General features: G+C 44.5%; 2 protein-coding genes across 2 annotated transcripts in view; both read right to left on the bottom strand.

Moving 5' to 3' along the window:
* Positions 1 to 10,137: 10,137 nt before the first annotated feature.
* LOC139054518 (uncharacterized) lies at positions 10,138 to 10,986 on the bottom strand. Its single transcript, XM_070531597.1, has one exon. The coding sequence runs from the start codon at positions 10,984 to 10,986 to the stop codon at positions 10,138 to 10,140; it is 849 nt and encodes a 282-aa protein (XP_070387698.1).
* Positions 10,987 to 11,524: 538 nt separating this feature from the next.
* Positions 11,525 to 23,898, bottom strand: part of LOC135900239 (uncharacterized) — a 73,626-nt gene continuing 61,252 nt past the window's right edge. Inside the window, exons 2-4 of the mRNA XM_070532509.1 lie at positions 22,300 to 22,571; positions 14,446 to 14,589; positions 11,525 to 12,214 (exon numbers count right to left, since the gene is read on the bottom strand). Of these exons, the coding sequence (XP_070388610.1) occupies positions 11,633 to 12,214; positions 14,446 to 14,589; positions 22,300 to 22,571 (998 nt within the window). The 3' untranslated portion in view covers positions 11,525 to 11,632. The remainder of the gene's footprint in view (positions 12,215 to 14,445; positions 14,590 to 22,299; positions 22,572 to 23,898) is intronic.

The raw sequence follows: 23,898 nt of genomic DNA, 5'->3' as shown, positions 1-23,898 counted from the left end.
ACGCAGAAGGGAAGGCGACTGTCTTCTGTCGGTCTCTGCATGCGCGCAGGGGGCTTTTATACTCGACACAGCGACACCTTTCTAGTTGTTGCCACACAATGTTACAGCGCACTTGGCTGTATTGCAGTGTTCGCTTTGTTTTTGCGTCTTGCAAAACTCAAATGTCGTGCGTAATGGCGCTCCGAGTTTGCTTTTACTTAAAGTTGCGTCTGCTTTCAAACACGCCACTGCGTCTAGGACACAACTAAACGCACATTCGCACGAATAAGCAATAAATCCGCCATCATTCATTTATTATAATATATGGTGGCAGGAAACAAGGGCCTTAAGGATTGAACATAGCGAGGATCTGGATTTTGTTGAAGAAGAAATTTCAGCAAACATGCGGATTACTACCAATACAATTTAGCTCGATTTATTTCTATTAACAGTCTTAATCCAATAATTTCTTTTCCTACACTTTGCCTTTTCACAATGATTTCTTGCAGCTTTTCCTTTTAATCTTGCATATATTTGTGGAGGGTGTCCCAATGCAGCATCTGACTTCAGGATCTCCCACTATGTATCATATTACTGTGTTACACATATTACCTCAATAAACTTCTTACCACTAGTGGTTTCAACGATTGAAAATAATCATGCCATTGACTGTCGATGAAGTTGTACTGATGAATTTTGAGGTTCGGACGAAGTAGTTTGGCACACATTACCGCTTTGTGTAATCCTCAATATTTGTGCTGTTTAGAAAAAAGAAAATTCAGTGCATCTGCTTCTTAAAGAATAGGTCGGCGTGTTCGGAACGTATGGGGTGACATCTTTCCGAATTCAAATGTGCGCCCAATATGCCTCGGTACGGACAGTTCATTGTTTCTGGTTATCTCATCCCTGTCTAATAGTGCGTCTTGGCGATGGTCTATGCGGTACATTGGAAACTCGTGTAAAATCTTTCGTTGAGCAGTTAACGCTTACTTGTGGTTTTATATTTAAAGAGGCTGAAATAATCTGCTCAACACAAGTGAAATCACTATCTGGCGGAAGGGTGTTGAGTGTTGCGACAAAATGGTGACAATTTCGCGACTGCACGACGCTCGACAACAAATTGTGCGGGAATAAAGTCTGAACTGCATGAGGTTTTCGACCCATGAGTAAATTCGCACGCTTGACATAATTCGTATAAGCCCCCCCCCCCCCCCCCCCGATTTTTCCGCAGCACGTGTGCGCGAGGAACTTAGCCCGGCAGCTGAACTTCATAGCATTAGATTTGTTCTTCTACATCAGGGGCCCTATAACGTAAAACTAGTCCAATATGTTTTTATATCAATCTCCTGACGTGAGATTTACGTAAGCACTGACGCAAGTATGGGGCAGGGGCCCGCAGCGTTGCTCGCACAGCCAAATCAAACGCTATCCTCGTTTATATAAAGTAACCTTGTTTACTTTCAAAATGAATAACATTGCTTACATTGATCAGTTTTGGTTATTTAATTGGATGACAAGAGGCCAGGTGCACGCCCAAGTGGATAGGACTCCGATGGGGCCAAGCCAGCGCCATAGAATATAGAATAAAGAAACATTAGAGTAGGTAAACTGTACCTACCACAATGGTTCGAATATAAGAAGCGGCAGCGCATGGAGCTTACTTAGGTGGACGCCAGAAGACGTTGCTCAATCCGGAGGCGGAAGTACACTTTTTTTAGAACAAAATCTAATATGGCCGCTTTTCGCCGGTCGCGTACGCTGGTACGCGCCCTGCTTGCCCTGTCGGCTATGCGGCATGCCTCAATGCATTCGCTGCCGCGTAGCTGGTGCGTTGTAATTGCCAAGAGCCTCTACTGACGCCCATAAAAACAAGCCACTAGTGAGTGAACAGAACGCGCGACTTTATTGGCAGAAGACAAGCAGTGTACATTCTCGTGCAATAGCAGAAATGAAATTTGCATGTCGAGATACGCTGGAATCATTGACGCGAGCTCGTAAACTGCTCACCGTCGTCGTGGCACGTGGTTGTCAGATTAACGAGCGACAAACAGCAGCGGAAACAGATTGGACAGTGTACAATACATTATACATTGGCTACGAACCATCTTAGAGGCATAATGCTTGCTTTTGTCGCATGTGGTGGTCTGGCAACGTGCGAGTGCCGTGTATCACGCCCTTCGACCTGTACGAGTATAACCGGCTTCCTTTCGGCTGGAAAAACTCACCAGCGGTACAAACAGATTGGACAGAGCCTCGCACCTATTTGAACCAACAGTTGCCGTTGAAGATGAGCAATTTCCACTGCGAAGCAATCAAGTGACGCAGCCATCTACTGCCGCAACCAACACAGCGACATGGACTACCCGGCATTTTAGCATTAACTCTTTTCCAACCTGCACATTTATTTTCTTTCGTGGGCCGCTAATGTGTGGCTCGCACTTTATGTACCACTTTGTCTTAATGTGAACAAGTCGCTTTTGTGGGCATCACCATCGGCAGCCATTTTTGCGGGCCTTTCCACCCATACGGCTATCAACTTTATACACTTCGAACCATGTAAGCACATATGCTGGTCTCCGTTTTGAGCAAATCATGGCCGAGGTAGGCCACAAGCCCAATTTGCGCTGTAGCATGCAAGAACGAACGGGGAGCACCAGTTACGGTGTGTGTGTACTGGGAGTCTATGTCGCTTTGCCGACTGCAGGAGCAGATGCTTACCTCGCGGGACTGCTTACCAATGTAACTGACCAGGCACCCCCATCCGAGAAACGTAACACAGTTACCACAACCAAGTGGGGCAGCAAAACCAGATTCTGCAATCAATCACGTCATTGTAGCTTGCGCAAGGACCCAGGCTATGGAGGAAGAAGAGCAATCATCAACGAGACTAGGAATATGGGAAATGAGAAAGCTTGCATTCAAGAGAGAAGCCACTCTGCTCTGCAGGCATTAAAGGATCAAAACATCAAGAAAAGTAAAGTGGTGCATAGCACACGGTGCATAGGTTAATGCAAGACACATACCGATGCTGCATCAGCTATTTCAGGAGAGGAATTGTGCATGACCACATAAACTGGAAGATACTGCTACAGATATGTTAGGCTACTAGACAGTGACTGGTAGTAAGTATCAGAGAAGAATCGGTTGACCTTTATGTTTGGATGGGGATGAATGACCTCTAACAAAAATGGGCAATGAAAAAGCTTCCATTTACAGAAGAAAAATTACACTTGGCACAAACTGAATTGACATGGCTAGGAAGCTGATTAAGGGCAAACTGACGGAATTCGATCTTTTGGCCAGCGTCGTCCGTGTTTGGTCAGATGTTGCAGGTGCATCTGAAGACGAAGAATTTCTAGAAAGTCCTTTTTGAGTTACCTGGATGACTCAGCCAAATGTCCGTGCTGGTGGAATGGTAGCTGAAGCTATTTTCAGTTTTAGCACAGTCCTCTGCAGACTTGATATATCATCCATATTCTTCTGCATGCGCTTCTTTGTTCGTGATGTAGAAGCCTTGCAAAGTCGGCTCCAGCCCCATCCTGTTGGTGCAGATAGGAGCTCCTGTGATGACCAAGATGTGCTTGGCATAGACTGTGTGGGGGCAGAAGGGTGACACATGAGATACAGCACAGATTAGCCAAGCTCATGTGTGTTTTCATTTATGTTCGAAACAATTATGCTGAACCATAAATATGAACAAACATTCATATCTGATGCAAAAAGCAAGCCAATACAGCATATATCAAACATATTTATTTCTGAACCATGTGTTGTTTTCCTTGTCATAGTAGCCAACGTCCATACAACGACCTTGTTGTAGCAGGCAGCAGGTTCTGTTCAGTGCGTGGAGTGTGTTGCTTTATACTTGTGCGGTACTCATTACTGCATGTCTGAAACAGAAATTTTGACTGAATCAGAAAGTGAGAAAGCAAAATTTTGCAATATGACATGCAAAAACGTGTGACATATATATTGTAATGATTTGCGACAACAGAACACATGCAAATGTACACTGTCTGTTCTAAGGTGTTTAAGCAGCATGTTAAATAAATATTGCTATTGTCCATAAAATTGATGTCTGCGTAACTACAATGCATGTCAACAGCTTATGTATCATTAGGATCACAAATGAGAACATTTGTGCGTTCATTTATACACTAGAAGAGATCACACTGCTGGTTGCACAAGCAAATGCATGAAAGTAATGACGCTATTAGAACTGATGCATTATTTTTCTGAACGAACGTGATGCACCGCTTCACTACTGCAAAAATAAATGCCCTACGCTAAACCAAACTGAACAGCAAGAACATTGGAACCAACAAGTACGAAATATGGGCGCACTATCATGCTTGCAACTGCTTAATACATTAAATTCTGTACTTTCACCTCATTTTACCAAAGGATTATTCGGCTTTGTGGACGAAAGAAGTTGCCGGCGGACTCGAAAAAAAATGTTTAATATGTATACTGATACAGCAACTGAGTCACCTACGACCACAGCTACAATAAGAAGAAAAATTAGGCGCGCGTTCCGATATCGCTCTTTCCTGGTTGTGTGTGTATAACGACAGCCTCGCAAGTAAAGGTTTATTTAGGAAACAGCAACTGAGATCCTGACTGCCCATATGCAATGCAGGATCTAGTTCGTTAACTTGTGCCCGCCTGGAAGGTAATGAGACGGATGTTATATAACGACTCAAGCAGCGGTGTTAAACGACTCACCGTTATTGCCGTTGTCAGTCGCAGCAAAATCCAGCTCCCGTTTCGATGCAGACGTGTTCCGAATGGCTCACGACCAAAACCCAGCTTCCGGCCTTACATGTCCGCTTGGAAACACGTAACTTCACCCCATGTAACCCGAGACATCGAAGCACAAGAAAGTAGATTTAGAAAGAAGCAACCAGTCTGAGTGTACGAATGAATGAATCCGGGCTGCCGTGTACTCGAAAATACCGGTAAAAATTTTAAATCCAGGCCAGCGGTCACCTGAAAGATCGATGATGCTGAACGCTATTTGCGTTTATAATGAGGAAGACACAATAAACTTACTAACAAAGAGTACAATATCTAATTAGCAATGATAATTTTGCCCTGTTTTTTATGTAACAAGAATGTAACACGCGACAGCGCCGGTTTAATTGACAGAGCCTGTCACTAAGGAATACACGGTGACGTATGGCCGATAAATAGGTAATTGCGAGGACTGGTATTGAGTAAAATTATATTACCAAGAACGGCAGGTGCTTATACTACCGCAAAGGACAGCCGATGTTGGTCGGTGACTCTAATCGTTTACTTGCCACATCACACATCCACATTGGAATTCAACTCTCTTCACCAATTTTCGCTTATACTCTGTCGACCCTAAACTGCGACTTCGCTTCCACCCGGACTCCAGCTTTTCCGCTTTCTGTCCCCCGCTCCTTTTCTATTTTGCTAAGAAGTACTTCCACCGACGTTTCCTCCTCCTTTTTCTCAATAAATGAAGGTATTCATCCATTACGTCCTAAACTACTGCAGGAAACAACCTGTCTTCATCTCCATAACCATCCTGTCTGTGACCTGGACTCTCCTATCGCCATACAATGTTGCTGTGTTGCAAATGGCTGGACGCCACCTATACAAATTTGTAGCAATGACGAGCAGCGCGGTGTGCAATTTTCGGTGGGTGACAACACAGTATAGAGCACCTTCTCTGCCACTTCCACACTCGGCACTCTTCTCTGTGAGCTACTATTAGCCGGCTCGAGGGTAAGCCACTCCCGGAAAAAATATCCAGGGAACTTGGCATAAGCATTACAAGCTGCACAAAGCAACAAAAGACCAACTGTGCTCCTTGAAAGCACAGTTAGGCACTGTGTCCACCGTGTGTACTGCAGTGTTCACTCCCGCTACCTCTTTCTTCTTTTTATCTTTTTTTCTTCTCACTTTCTTTTACTTTTATAGCGCAGCATTAGGATTGTCGAAATGAAATGAAAACGTAAGCGCCTGAAGTACGGCAAATGGTCCACGTGGGAGAGGTAGAGAGGTGATGGGGCTGCTTCGGAAAGCGCATGTATATCCATTTGATGCCGACGGTTGCCCTGAAGCAATAGCCCGAAAATTATTTCTTTTTCTTGAATGCTGCCTCCTCCATGATACTGCTTGCGCCATCTGTGGGAATGATCAAGCATCTTGAGCTTTAAAAAATATGTAGACATGGCAGCACCGGTTCTTTGTGTTCAAAAGTGGCGCGTTGTTGCATCTGCTGAGGGGTGCTCACGAGAGTTCAGCACACGTGAGTAAATTTCTTGAACCAAGTTGGTATAGGACACTACTTTGGCAACTGTTAGAGTTAAAACGGTTAAAAAGACTTTGTAAGACGTATCATCATCATCAGCCTGGTTACGTCCACTGCAGGGCAAAGGCCCCTCCCATACTTCTCCAGCTACCCCGGCCATGTACAAATTCTGGCCATCTTGTCCCTGCAAACTTCTCAATATCATTCGCCCACCTAACTTTCTGCCGCCCACTGCTACGCTTCCCTTTTCTTGCAATCTAGTCCGTAACACTTAATGGCCACCGGTTATTTTCCCTCCTCATTACATGACCTGACCATGCCCATTTCTTTTTCTTGATTTCAGCTAAGATGTCGCGAACTCGCTTGTTCCCTCACCCAATCTCCTCTTTTCTTATCCCTTAACGTTACACCCATCATTCTTCTTTCCATAGCTGGTTGCGTCGTCCTCAATTTAAGTAGAACCCTTTTCGTAAGCCTGCAGCTTTCTGCACCGTACGTGAGTACTGATAAGACACACATGTTATGCGCTTTTCTTTGGAGGGATAATGGCAACCTGCTGTTCATGATCTGACAATGCCTCCCAAACGCACCCCAGCCCATTTTTATTCTTCTGATTATTTCAGTCTCATGATCCGGATCCGCGGTCACTATATGCCCTAAGTAGATGTATTCCCTTACTAATTCCAGTGCCTCGCTACCCATCGTAAACTGCTGTTCTCTTCCCAGACTGCTAAACATTACTTTAGTTTTCTGCAGATTAATTTTTAGACCTACACTTCTGCTTTGCTTCTTCAAGTCAGTGAGCATGCATTGCAATTGTTCCCCTGAGTTACTAAGCAAGGCAATATCATCAGAAAATTGCAAGTTGCTAAGGTATTCTCCATTAACCATTATCCCCAATTATTCCCAATCCAGGCCTCTGAATACCTCCTGTAAACACGCTGTGAATAGCATTGGAGAGATCGTATCTTCCTGCCTGACGCCTTTCATTATTGGGATTTTGTTGCTTTCGTTATGGAGGACTACGGTGGCTGTGGAGCCGCTACGGATATCTTTCAGTATTTTTATATACGGCTCGTCTACACTGTGGGTCCGTAATGCCTCCATGACTGCTGATATTTCGAATGAATCACTTTCGCGTATTCAATGAAAGCTATATATAAAGGTCGGGTATATTTCTTATCACATTTCTTATCACCTCATTGATAGTGTGAATATGGTATATCGTTGAGTAGCTTTACGGAATCCTGCCTGCTGCTTTCGTTGACAGAAGTCTAAGGTGTTCCTGATTGCATTCGCGATTACCTTAGTAAATACTTTGAATAACTTGAAAATGAATAACGATAACAAAAGAAACAATCGCAACACGAGAATAAAGTTTGTCAATATAATTTTAGGTTAGTAGTAAGTGTTTCCTTAGTTTGTGGTAATAATTCCATAGTGCGACATTAATCTAGAAAATCAATGTTAGCTGCAAGTAATATTAAACATTAAAAGTCTTTGAAAAGAACAACTTACGAGCAGGATTAGAGAAATGTGCATGCCTCAGTTAACTCTGTCCTGCGCATAAAAAGAATGTTTAGTGCAGCATGTCATGCAAACCATTCAGCGATCAAAAAAATGAGTGCTACAGTTCTGACTGATAACGTAACAAGAAACATAAACAGGGCGCCTTGTTGACAGCAACAACTATATTTGCATCCCTTGTCCCCAAATACTTGCGTTCGAAGACCGTGCTGCATCACTCGCTGCATTTTCGTAAGGACATCATTAGTGTAGACAATGTGACATAGTGCTTGATCTCATTCAACAGCAGTTATATTACAGTACTGCGCCAGAAAATATTCATTTGGATGTTGAGATGGACGAATTCAGGGTCGCTTGATGATTGTGAGGGAATGTTGCCATGTGCGCCAGCTTTCTGGCGTTGTCTGCTTCCAATTCATAAATTTCGACAACCACCAAGCGTGCTCGCTGCTATCGTTCCTCTTTCAGTGTCACTTGTTCTTCTAGGCAAAGATTTGCTTAATAAACAGTTAGTTTCGCGACTCACATTCTTGGGACGGCGTTTCTCACCGTCGCGACAACGTGGCAGTATAATATCCCAAACTCTTTTTTATAGCAGTGCATGACAGAATGGGGCGGTACTGAAGTCTTTTGACGACGGGTAACTCAAAATAGTGGACCCAGTTGTTGACTCCGCGTTGATGATTGGAGCATATGGTTGGAGCACTGCCATTGTTGATGCATCGCAACATACGCGCTAAAGTTAATATAAATGTATGCATTGAAATTGCGTTAAGCTAGCTTTCGCCTATATTGCGTAACTTCTTATGTCTCTTATTGCTCTGAATTCAGGTGAACCAGTATTCGTATATTGATTCATATCTCCTATACGAATAGATCAGCAGGTGATTGTCGCTGTAGAAACACTATGACCAGGCTGTAGAGGCCTTGCGTTTTATCACTGCCGAGAAACAAGTGGGGCCGATGTATGTAATTTTGGTCACTTTCTTACTGGGCTTCCGCTTTTGTGTGAGACAGGTATTGAATATATCGCACCCATTATTACTTGGATTGCATGTTTCTTCACTGACTAAGTGTTATAAGGCACATGTTCTAAGATTGTTACAAGATCTGGCAGAAACCGCTGTGGTTGCTCAGTTACCACAGGGTGGCGCTCCAGAACACGAGGTCGTTGGCCCGATCACGGTCACGGGGCTCGCGTTCCGAAGGCGGCGAAAGCAATAAAGCTGCAAGAAGTGTGCAACAATCTTATCCTGCATGACAGCGTCGAATGTTCTAACGTAGTCTAGGCGTTTATGAAACGACATATCAGCAAATAACACCCATTGGGCTAGTCGATATTCTTGACATTTAATAATGATCTACCCATTTATTTACATAATTGGAAACGTTTTTTTACGCCGATGATACAACCATTGTAACATTTGCCATAAACCCCATTCAACATTTAGGTAACTTAAGCTACACTGTACGCCGGCTGGTAGAGTGGTCTCATAAATATTGTATACGCATAGACCCTGCTAAGTCTCACTTTATAGCTTTCCATTCTCCTGAAAGGTCTACGACTCATAAAATACACATACGGCTCATACGGCTAATTTACACATAAGCAACGCTGAAATTAAACAAATAGGTTGGGCGACGTTCCTAAGACATATTCTAGATTCCATTCTAAAATTTGACGCTCACATTGAATCAGTAGTTAAAGAAAATTGGCTTTCCCAAAAGAACTTCAATTAAACTCGTTCAGCTTTCAGCATCAATACGTTTCTCTCACATTACCATGTTTTCATGCACACACTGATTGAATATTGTATTACTGCTTGGGGAAATACTTGTCATGCTCACATGTCTCGCTTGGTGAGTATACACAAACGGGCATTGCAAATTATAGCCAACTGACTCGGTAGCTCTATTGCTATGGCCTTGTGCTGCTAATCGTGAGGTCGTTTGTTCAACCTGCCCATGGCCGCCATGCTCCAGTGGTGGTGGAATGCAAGAAACGCAGCAAAAAGTGTACAATGACTTGTTACGACGTGGCAGCGTTGAATGTTCCAGCCTTGTCGAGGTGTTTCTGAAATGATATTCTGCAAATATTCTGATATTCTTCAGGCTAGTAAATATGAAAAAATTGGCTGTGGCTTAGCTAAGGTTAAGCCCAGGAAGCGAAGCATACTAGCTTTTATTTTAACGCGACAGCGTTAAGGAGCTCGTGTCGCAGAAAAGCCGGTGCCGTCGGCGTCGGCTCAGGCATGCGGCGCTTGCTCAGGCGCACATTTTGTTGTCTCTGTCTGTCTGAAAAACATTTATTCAGATAGGTTTTGCATCAACACTAGGTGGGCTCCCCCTTACGGGAGCCCATTGGCGTCGGCCGCCGCCCGGGCCCGGTCGACGAAGGCCCGTTGGGCCGTCAGGTCAGAGCAGCCGAGCAGGGCTGCCTCCCCGTCCTCCCGGGAAGGGTTGGGTAGGGGGGTTAGATTTGGGGTATTTCGACATGCCCATACCATGTGGAAAATGTCTGAGGACTTTTCCCCACAGTGCGGGCACTCCCCCGTGCAAGCGGGGTCAAAGTATTTTAAGCCTGCCGGGCACAGCAGAGTTTTGGTATAAAGGCGAAGGAGAATGCGCTCCTCCGCCTTTGTGAGGCCCTTACAGGGCTTGGGATAGATGGCATGGCCAGATTGGTAGAGCTGAACGATCTCTTTGAAAGTATAGGCGGGATTGGGTTCGGGGTCCGGATCGGTGGGGGACGAAGGTGATGCCCGGAAAGTGAGCGCGCGGGCGACGGCATCGGCCGTCTCGTTTCCTTCGAGGCCCGTGTGAGCGGGAGTCCAGATAATCGTACGGTGCGAGGGGGCACCGAGATAGTCGTTGTTTTGCAAAATTTTGTAGGCAAGGTACGGTATGTGCCCCTGCTCAATATTGCGGCAAGCACCCCTCGAGTCGGTGATGATGACCCTTGAGTGTTGATCTGCGGCGGCTAGCGCGATGGCAACCACCTCCGCGTGTTTAATGTTGTGTGCACGGAAAGTGAGTCCATTTACTGCTGTGTTTTGGTGGACGACTGCGGGCGTGTACCAACCCCCATGGTACGGGCCGGAGGCGTCCACGTAGAAGACTCCGTGTTTGTGTCCGTAGTGGCGAGCCAAGGCTTCCGTCTGCGCGAGGCGTCTGCCGCTATGGTCCTCTCGTGTCATGTTGCCCGGAAGAGGGCGCACGTGCAGGGCATACCTCCACTGTGATGGGATATGTACGTGCTCTTCCGTATGTATTGAATGATGGATGTGTAGTCGGGCAAGGAGGCGGCGACCCGACGGCGTTTTAGAGAGTATCGTGTGTTGGTTCATCAAGTGTGCCTCTCGCAGCTCGCACCGAACGCTGCGTTGCTCGACGCTCACCGCGTCCGATGCGGGGCGCGTAGTCGCTGCGCCGTAGCAAAGCCACCTAGAAACAGTCTCTGTAGCACGCCGCAACCTTCGCTTCTCATTCCAACGAGCAGCTCTGTCTCCAGGAGGCATCTCACCTCGTGAGTGTCTAGCAGAGGCAAGCGCAGCTGCTCATATACCTCCGCGACGCCGCGAGCGACGGCGCGAGTTGGAGCTCCGTTTCTCTTCTGTCGTAACGTCACGGTGTCACGTGGTATTGAAGGCGACACCGCCGTGCCTGAGGAGCTGGGTTTAGCTCTAGTAATATGCTTCGCATAAAAAAGACTTTCTTTTGCGTATCACATAACATTTTTATTCGCTTTTTGCTTCAACAGTACAACATCCACCATACACACTTTGCTATGCTACAAGTCTGGCTTCTCAGGCACGTGTTGCATACACACGGCAAAAGACTTCATTACCGACGGCGGTATCCATGATGAGCAGAAGGCGAACTTCCGTATCCAGCTGGAGTACCATAGACACCCGGAGCGTAACCCGCTGCATGTCCGGCAGCCCCGTAGCCATAGGGATCACTGCCGCCGTAAGCGTATCCTCCAAGTGCTGGGCCACTGGCAACGTATCCCTGACGTCCGTAAGGGGCGTAACCACGGGCTCCAGCAGCGCCTGCGTAGGGGTTGTATCCGTATCTGCCGTACCCACTGTAGCCACCAGTATTGTAAGGCGACGCCGCCCTAGCAGCAAATGCTGTGGGTGCACCAGTCTGTGCAGCTCCCGAAGGAACCGGAGGGATGACTGGCGCAGCGTTGAAGACCGCGTCGGCGCTGGCACCAGGGGCGGTGCCCGGCTCGTTGGTGTCCACAGTGACACGGAAGCCGTTCGCATCGGCCACGTAGTTCACCCGGCGGTAGAGACCATTCGCGTCTCGATATCCATAGGAGCCGGTCTTGGCGTTGCTGGAATCGCCTTGCTCGCTGCGGAACTGCCGGTTGCCGTACTCGTCCACATTTTCGTAGCCGAAGCTATACGGCTGAGGTGGCTGCAAGGTACAGTGAGAACGAAAGCTTTATTGCTATAGCAATTTTATGGACACTCCAGGCGAATTTTCGCCGCCGTCATCGTGAAATTGCGTATGTACTTAGATATATGCATGGTATTTGTCATGCCATGCTTTATGACGTGCGGTATATGTGGGTGAGGCGGCGGCGGGTACATTGCAGGGCCATTCATTCACTAAAGTTGCTCATACCAGGTCTTTCTTTAATTTCTTGAAAAACTTATTCCTCAGAAGTTTGAGAATGACAGCCTACAAACAAATCCATTGGAAGAGAACAGCGACAGCGCATGCCTTCTGTCTTAAATCTTCCGAGACTTAAATATTAAAAGTGCGAAAAAAAAACTGCTCAAAGCTAAACGTGATGCAAGTGTTTTGGCGCGCCTGTGCACTACCTCCGGGCTTAGCCTAGGATAGGCTTGAAACATACCTGATCCTGCAAAGCTGTGGTAGAGTGGCTAAGAAAGACGCTCTTTTTAATCACTAAACATAAATAAAATTGTCCGATTACATTATTCAGACATACCTGATACGGAAATGTTCTGGTAAAGCCGCTAAGGAATGCATCAACTTTAAGCAATATACAAAAATTAACTTATCTGATGGCCGGGTTCAAACCAAGGATCCTTGGAACAACAATTCGTTTTTAATGATTCAGCTTGCGTTAACTTTAGTTCATGCTGCCACAACAGCTATGCCTCTTCGTGTAATATTCCAACATGTTTCTTTCGCGTTCACTGGTTCTCACTTACGGCTAACCGGGTATTTTCCTGTGGTAACAAAACGTCGAGTGGTGTGCAACTAAAATATTGGAAACATTGTAGGCGAACAAGCTCTTGACAGTTGTGCTTTTTTGACCGTTGCTGTCATAATGGCAAAGGCATGCTAAACAGTGTTAAGGCTGCAAAGAAAAACTTAAGGCAGCACTGCTACATGAGATATCCAAGTTGACCTACTATGTACTTAATTACGTAGCACTAAAACTAAGCGATATGCTTAAGTAACTGCGGTCATGACATTGTTATCACAGAATTAGTAAATCGACAACCAAACCGATAAGCGTATCACGTGCGCAGATGCCGTTGCCACACGGATAACACATTGGCGCTCCTCGGCAGCACTAGGGGTGCTCCCATATCTAGGGGAGACCAGGTATACACAGAAAATGCTTGTTACGGCTGTTCCAGCGTCCTCCTGACATGTGCTTAGGCCATTTTCAGCAGCTCCCGCGAAAGCAACATGCTTTGATCTGATTGTCAAGCCAACTTAAACATTAGAAAAAAGCGCCGTACTAATAAAGGTTGGTACTGGTAATGAGCTGGGCTGCCTAAGCGTTAATACATAAGCCTAAAGAGTTTCTGAAGTTCGCCTTGTAACAGCGATGCATAAAGGCATACATGCCACACGTGTCACGGCGATTCCCGCGTACCACCAGGTTTTCCTATCTGACTCGCACAGTGATTGGGGAGATTAGTCCTCTTAGGCTTATGGCTCAGCAGTTCATTCATTTTTATGGCCACCATACACATCGGACGCCAAGCCTTTTCTAACGCAACATTGTAAATCAACCGAACTGCATTGTGCCCAGTTATTTACAGAGTAGGAAAAGAAAGCTTCGCTTTTTAAAACGAACTTGTTGTGGTCTTCTGACTTCTGGAAATGAACAGCTAGGTTTCGTTAGTTTCAAGAACACAGATGCTATGACCGGCTTTAAAGCTCTCCACATTTATGGAAAGTCTGGGATAGGCCTTTTACATATCCGTGATTATAGCGTTTGTACCGTAAGTGCTAGACTCCAGGCACTTCAGCGCCATTATCCTGGTATATTAGGGAAATACGTTTATTCCTATGTTCGATTCCGGTGCTAGGCCCATTTAGGAGCCGCAATCATTGACAAATTTTCTTTGAAAGATGTTTCTGAGCTTTCCGTAAGATGAGCGTTCAAGCTGAATTTGAGCTGAAGCTTGAGGTCTGACACGAAACTACAGCATGTGCTAGAAGCCTGCTTCGTTCATTGGACTGCGCGTGACGTATGGTTCTCCTGTTCGCTTTCAAAGTGTCAGCGCCGGTTTCCTGTAATGCCGAGGACTACACTGACGAATGCTGAAGGGCATGCAGAAAGACTCGAGTATGACGTGAGCAATTCTGGCCGCCTTAACTCTGCGGCTTCAAGTGCAAGATAGCTTAGCGGCACAGAAGACACACTCGACGCTCACAGAGGCATAGGCGTCGTATCTTCCGTAGGGAGCCGACGGAGTAGCATAGCCTGCAAAGCCTACACCCGTGTATCCAGCCAGGTTGGGCTGGTGATGGTCTAGGGCGTAGGCTTGAAGGACGACGCAGGCGAACAGCACTTGCACCTGGGATAATTGAAAACAGTAATGGACTTCATGTAGGACATTACGAATGAATCTGTACAAAATTCGTAGAATTGCTTAAGTTGGTGTGGCGATCAGCACAGCAAGCTGCGTAAGGCCTATTGGTGTCGAAGCCAAGCGATAAATTGTTTGAAGGCGACACCTCATCTTAAAGGCGAATGTGATAACGATAAGTGATGCTCGCATAGGCCAGTTACAGTAACGTCGGTGGCATATAGAATGAAAATGCAAGCCATAGAATTCAACTGTTAAACTTGGTGGAGAAAAATTATTTAGTGGGTATGGGAAAGCACGAAAATGTAACGAAGTGGTGGAAATTCACCAATGACTTAAGCAAGGCTGTCCCCTATCTTCATGCTTGTTTATGCTTCATGTTAATGGCATACAAAGACAACAACTGGAATGCATTGAATTTGGGTTTGACTAGGTCTACATGCGCAATGGACAACTGGTGCAACAGAAGCTCCCTGGACCGATGTATGCGTACGACATATATAGTGCTACTAGCACATAGTAACATAGATTTACCGACACTTGCGAATATATGTATGTGGCCACGCAGCGACAAATCTCGACCTTAAGCTTAGCCCAGAGAATTCGGCAATTATCATGTTTAATTAAGAGACGAGTAACTACGTGGTTTCGATTCAACAGGAAGTCATATCTATAGTAAAGCAATATAAATACCTGGGCGTATACAGAAATGAAGGAAAGACTTACAGAATCACGCACCAACATAATCTTAAAATAACGGGGAAGAGGAATTCAGCATTTATAAAACATAGTGCACTGCGATGCACAGTAAGTATGAGTTGGTGCATGGAATATGGAAATGAGTAATGGTGCCAGTGCTAACGTTCCCAAATGCCAGTCTGCGCTTAAAATCGGAGATCTTCTCGGGGATGGAAGTTAACCAAGACCGGTAGGCCCGTTGGTTTTGGGTGCTTGAAAACCACAAATGAGGCAATATAGGGGGACATGGGATGAGTTGAGCCTCGTTTGAAGTCAGAGAAACGCAAATCAAAATTACTTTTGAAGACTCAGGAACATGGATCGAAATAAATGGGCAGATAAAGGTCACAAGCACCTTTACCCGAAAAGCGTGGACGCAGAATGGAGACAGAGGTCAAGAAAGTTGGCAACCCAGTAAAGGGTAATTGAAGGTGCAGATAGACAGCCAGGAGTAATCAGAAAGAAAGTTGGAGAAACAGAGACAGCGAATGTGATGCGAAAAATTTTAACGATAAATACAATGGAGATATACAAGAATGAGAAGATAGGAATAGAGAAATCTGTAAGATAATAAAATGAACAGCGCCTTGCTATTTGAGGGTGGAGGTGGTCGCCTATGGAGAAAAACATACAAAAACATACCGAAGCAAACATCACAAGCGCTTGGAGTTAAAGTGGATAAATGCACCAACCGGTCAGCCGTCGATATTAGAAAAAGGCGTTTAGAGTATTGGTGGGAAAAAGAGCAAGGAAGAGATTGATATGACCGAATTCGTTATAGTCATAGGCAGAGGTACACGGAAAAGAAGTTTTGAGGACGAGAAAAAGATTTAAGGAGATGCAAACAAAAATGCCAGGATGAAAAGCATGTATAGCATACGTGATTAACTCAAGCATGCTAGGTGCTCGTTTGCCATGGCTCCGTTTCAAAGGAGATGCCAATAAATCATTATTATCATCATCGATGTTGTTGCTTGAAATTTTAACGGCACGTAGGGAGATTGGTTGACAAGCATCTTGCGCCTTGCAAGGATTATGTGCAGAATAAAAGGACAGTTGAGTGCGGTTTTTGCGAAAAACTGGAATCTCTAGGGTAGTGCAGCTGTAAATTCATTTAAGTGAACTGTATTATTCTCGTAGTGAACTTCAAGCTACAGTTCTTAAATCTGCGCTGCGTCCTTAGAGGTCGAATCATTTCGCTGTATTTAGCGTTATTGGGGAGTGAGCTATTCGTATATATTTAGTTAGGAAAGTACATGTTAGGATTCTGTCAGCACTGATTTCTGATGTTTATAGTTTACGTACTCAGTAGTTACCACTGTCCGATGGAGGTCAATGCTTAAGTTTGCTAAAAAAGTTACCTCCGTAGTCATGTACCGTTACATTAAATCTGTCGATTATTTTCCCCCGAATCTCGATTGAATCGAGGCGGAGGAGGCATAAGGCAGCGGATTGCTGCTTTGTTTGGAAAGTACTATGATAAATTCCCTCACCTTTAGGAACATTTCGGTGGTGGCGAAGATCCCGCAAGTACTCCGTTGAGCTACAATTTACACTACAACGGAGAAGGGAAGGCGACTGTCTTCTGTCGGTCTGTGCCTGTGAGCTGGGGGCTTTTATACTTGACATAGCGACACCTATCTTGTTGCCACACTATGTTGCAGCGCACATGGCTGCATTGCAGTGTTCGCTTTGCTTTTGCATCTTGCAAAACTGAAATGTCGTGCGTTATGGTGCTCCAAGTTTGCTTTTACTTAAAGTTGCGTCTTCTTTCAAACACGCCACTGCGTCTAGGACACAACTAAACGCACATTCAGACGAATAAGCAATAAATGCGCCATCATTCATTTATTTTAATATATGGTGGCAGGAAACAAAGGCCTTAAGGATTGAACATAGCGAGGATCTGGATTTTGTTGAAGAAGAAATTTCAGCAAACATGCGGATTACTACCAATACAATTTAGCTCGATATATTTGTATTAACAGTCTTAATCCAATAATTTCTTTTCCTACACTTTGCCTTTTCCCAATGATTTCTTGCAGCTTTTCCTTTTAATCTTGCATATATTTGTGGAACGGGTCCCAATGCAGCATCTGACTTCTGGATCTCCGACCTTTGTATCATTTTACTGTGTTACACATATTGCCTTAATAAACTTCTTACCACTAGTGGTTCCAACGAATGAAAATAATCATGCCATTGACTGTCGATGAAGTTTTACTGATGAATTCTGAGGCCGCGGACGAATTAGTTTGGCACACATTATCGCTATGTGTAATCCTGAGTATTTGTCCTGTTTAGAAAAAAGAAAATTCAGTGCATCTGCTTCTTTAAGAATAGGTCGGCTTGTTCGGAACATATGGGGCAAGACATCTTTCCGAGTTCAATTGTGCGCCAAATATGCCTCGGTATGGACAGTTCATAGTGTCTAGTTGCCTCATCCCTTTCTTATTCTATCTCATCCCTTTCTCCTTTCTCATCCCGGGCTAGTTGGTATTCCATGCTAAAGTGACTAGCGGAAGATTGGACACGGGACACTAAAAGAGGCGACAAGGATAAGCGTAACCTTCCAACTGGGCGCTTGTCCTTATTGCCCTTGTCCTTGTCCACTCTTGCGCTAATCACTTCAGCCTGTGTCGTCGTCCGTTAGCATGCTATGGCTGAGGCTGCTCGCAATATAATAATAATAATAATAATACTTTATTGGGCCAAGTATTGAAAAAATGTACAAACATCCGGCCTTCCAAAGCCTCATTGGGCTTGAGTGGCAGAGCCCGACAGGCAGCGGAACCACGCAGATAAACACACAGGCATGAACGCACATTAAAAGTTACAGAACATCAAATTAGTATAGTGGCAAAAAAATAATAATAATAAAAATAGACACGGAACCCAAGTTACATATAAAACACAACAGAATAAAGAGCAAGGAAGGAAAATAAAATAGCATGAAAATACTCAGATAAGTGCAACAAATACTGAAGTAACCAGCGAATTCACAGGATTCATTTGATAAGTGGTGGAGCATGCGTGTACAACGTCGTACACCCACGAAGTAGCGTATCGCAGCATCTTTTTTATTTTATATTTAGTTTTTGCACGGCGAACACTTGGAGGCAACCTATTGAAGTAAAAGGGAACGTAAAAATCTCTTACTCGCTTTCCATATCTTGTAAACCGTCGGGGAATACAAAAAGCTTCCTTCGGTCGAAGAGACCGTGTGGGAAAATACGGAATTTTATAGTCACTAAACCAAAAATGTTTCAGGACAATAGTTTCCATCAAAAGGCGATCAAAATCAGGTAGCGAAAATACCTTAAAAACATCAGAATTGGGGCGCAGGCCTAAATCATAGCCAATATTTTTTAACAAATATCTTAGGAGAGAATTGATCCTGTTCTTCCAACGAACTGCACAGTGACCATAGATCGTTATGCCATAACGCAGTACGCTATAACCGAGAGCGTTTACAATAGCTTTGCGTATTGAAAGTGGCATATAGTATCTATAGTTATACAGCACACAGGAGACGGTTCGGAGCTTTTTACAAATGTGGGATAAGTGGTCATTCCAAGAAAGAGCACTGTCAAAGTATAATCCTAGGTATTTCACAGTAGTTTTATAGCTCAGGGGTTGACATTGACATTGAGAACAATTAGATCCGTGCAAGAGCAGCTGCTGGTTCAAATCTACTTTCTTCATCGGGCTGGGAAAACATATAAGTTGGGTCTTAGAGCTGTGTACTTTGATTAGGTTGCGTGAGAACCAGTCCATAGCAATAGTTGCTGCAGCTTGAAGAGAAGAAAGGGAGTCAGAGTAGTTCGGCGACTGGGATACGAGGACAGTATCGTCAGCGTACTGATACAGGCCTGCAGGCACGGCGTTTGAAAGGTCGTTCACGTAGACGTTAAATAACAGCGGACTAATTATGGAACCTTGAGGAACGCCAGCTTTTATTAGCAAAGAAGCACTCTTTGCCCGCCCAATCGAGACGTACTGCGTTCTCTGCTGCAAAAAATTTTTCAAAAGCGAAAGAAACACTCCACGGAAGCCTAACCTGGATAGCTTACACAATAACAGAGTATGACAAACGCTGTCAAAAGGCTTGCTGACATCCAGAAACAGTGCACACACCACTTGGTTACATTCAAAAGAACGATTTAACATGTCAGAAAAGTCCTCCAAGAGCACTTCCGTCCCTTTACCTTGTACAAAGCCATACTGACGCGGTGACAGGGTTTTGTGCTTATCTAAGAAACTTGTCTTTGTAAACAGCAGACGTTTTTCTACTATTTGAGTCAAACAGGGCAAGACTGAAATAGGACAATAATTTTCATATCTATTATGTGCACCACATTTATGAATTGGGGTAATAATTTCCGCTTTCATGTTCGGCGGGATCATGCCACTTGAGATAATGCTGTTGAACAGCGACAACAACACTCCTTTAAGTATGTCGAACAAGGTTCGCAGATCATCAACTGAAATGCCATCTATTCCCATAGATCTATTTCGCTTAAGACCGAAAATAATTGAACCTAAATCACCCTCACTTAGCAAAGGTAGGTGTGCGGATTCGACAGTGCTGTGCTTAAGAGTACAAAATAAGGGATGCTGTTGCGCACTACCCGAAACTTGCGAGAAAAACTTGTTGAATTCATTAGCTATGTTTTCTTCATCAGTGCCAAAATACGACACGAAATCTTTTGCATCATTGCCACGCCTTTTGACACCTCTTAGATTATTAACCAAAGACCATGTTTTTCTAGTATCTGAGCCTGCTCTTTTAAACTTGTTACGGAAATGTACTCGCTTTGCCTGACGAATCATTGCGTTCACTTTATTTCTCGCAACCTTAAATTTTGACCGTAGCTGGATAGAAGCAGGTGCCCTCTTCGACTGGGCCCAGAGCAAATCCTTTTCTTTTATAGCTGATAGTATTTTGGAGGTCATCCACAAGTTTTCTTTATTGCGCTGCCTGATTTCAACCACGCGAGTAGCCGCTTTCTTAAACTCTTGTACTATTTCAACAAGTTTATCATAAATGTCTATCGGGGACACTATTTCCAAGAACACTTCCCAATCGTATTCCGATGCCAGTCTGTAGACGATTTTGGGATCACAGATGGATATTTCCCTTTTGCCGCAAACCGCTGTTGGAGGGTTAGATTTCCGGGCTAAAAAGGAACAAACAAAGTAATGGTCTGATAGTTTTGCTTCGACGATAGCAGACTGTATGGCGAAATTCGGAGCTCTTATATTTATATGGTCGATGCAAGAGACTACCAGTTGCCCTGCCAGAAATTCTTCTCGCGTTGCTTTCTGGATAGTTGGTTGCAGTCCCCATTTTCATAACAGATCAAGGTAATCTGCGACCAGAGCCATAGAAGGGCGAAAGGTATCTATGTTAATATCGCCTATTACACAGATATAGTCTCCATGCGAGTGAGCTGATAGGGCGGTGTCAAGTTCGGCCAAAAAGAGCCTGCCATTAAAACAGGGGGGTCGCTATACTGCAAAGACTATCAAAGAGAGAGCTGGCGTGCTCATACGCAAAGCTACAACTTCTGCTTGCTGGAAGCCAAAATTTAGCTCTGTAATAGTCCAACTGTCTCTCACAAAAACTGCGACGCCGCCCCCTTTTCTTGCACGTCGTGTGCATGAAATTGTTCGGTAACCCGGTATTGCATACTGGTTAAAAATATCAGCTGAAATGTTAATTTCCGTCAGTACAAATACGTCAAATGTAGAACGAAAAGGTGAAGTCACGGCCATGAATTCATCCCAGTGCTTTCGGATACTACGGATATTAACGTGCGTTGCGCGAAATGCAAGTTGCGCGTCACTTGTGAAATATTTTGTAGCTTCAGAAAAAGTTGCACACGTAAGGAATTCGAGATTGCTCATGCTTAGCAGATCTTATCTAGGTCAGACAACTTCTCAATGCGGATGACAGACTTCACTTCTTCCGATTTCTTGGCCAGAACTCTGCCGTTACGTGTCCACACAAATTTGTACTGGTTTTCTTTTCCCTTGGACCTGGCCAATCGGAAAAGCTCCGTGTTTGTCCTTGTCAAATTTTCATGGAAATACAACCGAGGATGAGACTCATCAGTAGGCAAATTGCGAAGCTTTGTCCGTAGCGCAAGCCATTTTTCTTTAGACGCCACGTCACGTATCTGCACAAGGATAGGGGGAGTCAAACTGTCTCTGTTCGGCATTCGATGTATTGAAGCAATAGTATTTGCTTCAAATTCCGAAAAATCTAGTTTTTGAGCTAGATCACCCATGAAAGAAACCAAATTCTCGTTAGGGTTGGTTCGGAGGCCATGTATTTCAAAGTTGCATCGCCTGCGGTACTGTTCAAGATCATTAACTACGCACCTTGATTTATCCAGTAGCTCAGCTTGAGCGTCAACAGTCTCAGAAAGTGATTCCACTCGGGCATGTAGCTGAGTTGTGTGTTTGGTTAGCTTCCAGGCAAGACTTTACAGATTCATATTTATTGGAAAGGAACTCAATTGACTTTTGAATTTCAGTAACAGTTTCGGCCACTTTTTCAACTGTGTCCTTAAATTGAAGTAGTTCCGCCACATTAGTCACGAGTGCTTCAACCGTAACAGTCAGTCGGTCAAGCTTGCTGTTAACAGCAGAGAATTCATGACCAAAAGAAGCTTCACAATCATCCGAGTCGGAGTGATTGCTTGTGCTGGATTCGCATGATGGACATGTCCAGGCTACACGCTCAGCAGTCGACATTTTTGAAAACGCATTTTTCGAGATAGTAGAACAGTTCTTTCCAAAGTGGTAACATATTTTGCAACGAGAACAACTCAAACACTTCCCGTCTACGGGTTTGGTGCAAGTAGAGCATGTATCAGGCATTTTTGCAGTCAGCGGCGAGAAAAAAAATTAATACAATATAACTAGTTACAGCAATTGACAAGTCAAACTCACCTGCCAAGAGCGAAAAGCAGGGTTACACAAAGAAGCGCTTCGCCGCTGAATGCGATGATGCCTGGGTGTTGAACGGTTTATATGGCTGTTGGCAGACACCGCGTGATCCTCCGCCCGGCTTCTTGCATCCGGGAACTTTGGGCTTGCCGACTGCACGTGGATGATAACCACCCAGGTGAATGCATGCGCAACGAGGCAATCCTGATGGAAGTGTCCGGGATCGTCGTACGGGCGCAGCCGCCCCTTTGAAGTTCGCAGCATACCTGATCGTCCTGCCAAGAGCGAAAAGCAGGGTTACACAAAGAAGCGCTTCGCCGCTGACTGCACATCACACTGATCTGATGTTTTTAAGGTATTTTCGCTACCTGATTTTGATCGACTTTTGATGGAAACTATTGTCCTGAAACATTTTTGGTTTAGTGACTATAAAATTCCGTATGTTCCCACACGGTCTCTTCGACCGAAGGAAGCATTATGTATTCCCCGACGGTTTACAAGATATGGAACGCGAGTAAGAGATTGTTACGTTCCCTTTTACTTCAATAGGTTGCCTCCAAGTGTTCGCCGTGCAAAAACTAAATATAAAATAAAAAAGATGCTGCGATACGCTACTTAGTGGGTGTACGATTTTGTACACGCATGCTCCACCACTTATCAAATGAATCCTGTGAATTCGCTGGTTACTGCAGTATTTGTTGCACTTATCTGAGTATTTTCATGCTATTTTATTTTCCTTCCTTGCTCTTTATTCTGTTGTGTTTTTTATATGTAACTTGGGTTCCGTGTCTATTTTTATTATTATTATTTTTTGCCACTATACTAATTTGGTGTTCTGTAACTCTTAATGTGCGTTCATGCCTGTGTTTTTATCTGCGTGGTTCCGCTGCCTGTTGGACTCTGCCACTCAAGCCCAATGAGGCTTTGGCAGGCCGGATGTTTGTACATTTTTTCAATACTTGGCGCAATAAAGTATTATTGTAATTATTATTATATTGCGAGCAGCCTCAGCCATAGCATGCTAACGGACGACGACACAGGCTGAAGTGATTAGCGCAAGAGTGGACAAGGACAAGCGCAATAAGGACAAGCGCCCAGTTGGAAGGTTACGCTTATCCTTGTCGCCTCTTTAGTGTCCCGTGTCCAATCTTCCGCTAGTCACTTTAGCATGGAATACCAACTAGCCCGGGATGAGAAAGGAGAAAGGGATGAGATAGAATGAGAAAGAGACGAGGCAACTAGACACTATGAACTGTCCATACCGAGGCATATTTGGCGCACAATTGAACTCGGAAAGATGTCTTGCCCCATACGTTTCGAACAAGCCGACCTATTCTTAAAGAAGCAGATGCACTGAATTTTCTTTTTTCTAAACAGGACAAATACTCAGGATTACACATAGCGATAATGTGTGCCAAACTATTTCGTCCGCGGCCTCAGAATTCATCAGTACAACATCATCGACAGTCAATGGCATGATTATTTTCATTCGTTGAAACCACTACTGGTAAGAATCTTATTAAGGCAATATGTGTAACACAGTAAAATGATACATAGGTCGAAGATCCAGAAGTCAGATGCTGCATTGGGACCCCCTCCACA

The sequence above is a fragment of the Dermacentor albipictus genome, chromosome 1 (genome assembly GCF_038994185.2).
Source record: "Dermacentor albipictus isolate Rhodes 1998 colony chromosome 1, USDA_Dalb.pri_finalv2, whole genome shotgun sequence".
NCBI lineage: Eukaryota > Metazoa > Arthropoda > Arachnida > Ixodida > Ixodidae > Dermacentor > Dermacentor albipictus.
The sequence above is the reverse complement of the archived record's forward strand: the minus strand, read 5'-3'. Positions and strand labels throughout refer to the sequence as shown.

Excerpts from the sequence above, each read along its gene's own strand:
- LOC139054518 (XM_070531597.1), bottom strand. The coding sequence starts at position 10,986 with ATGACACGAGAGGACCATAGCGGCAGACGCCTCGCGCAGACGGAAGCC.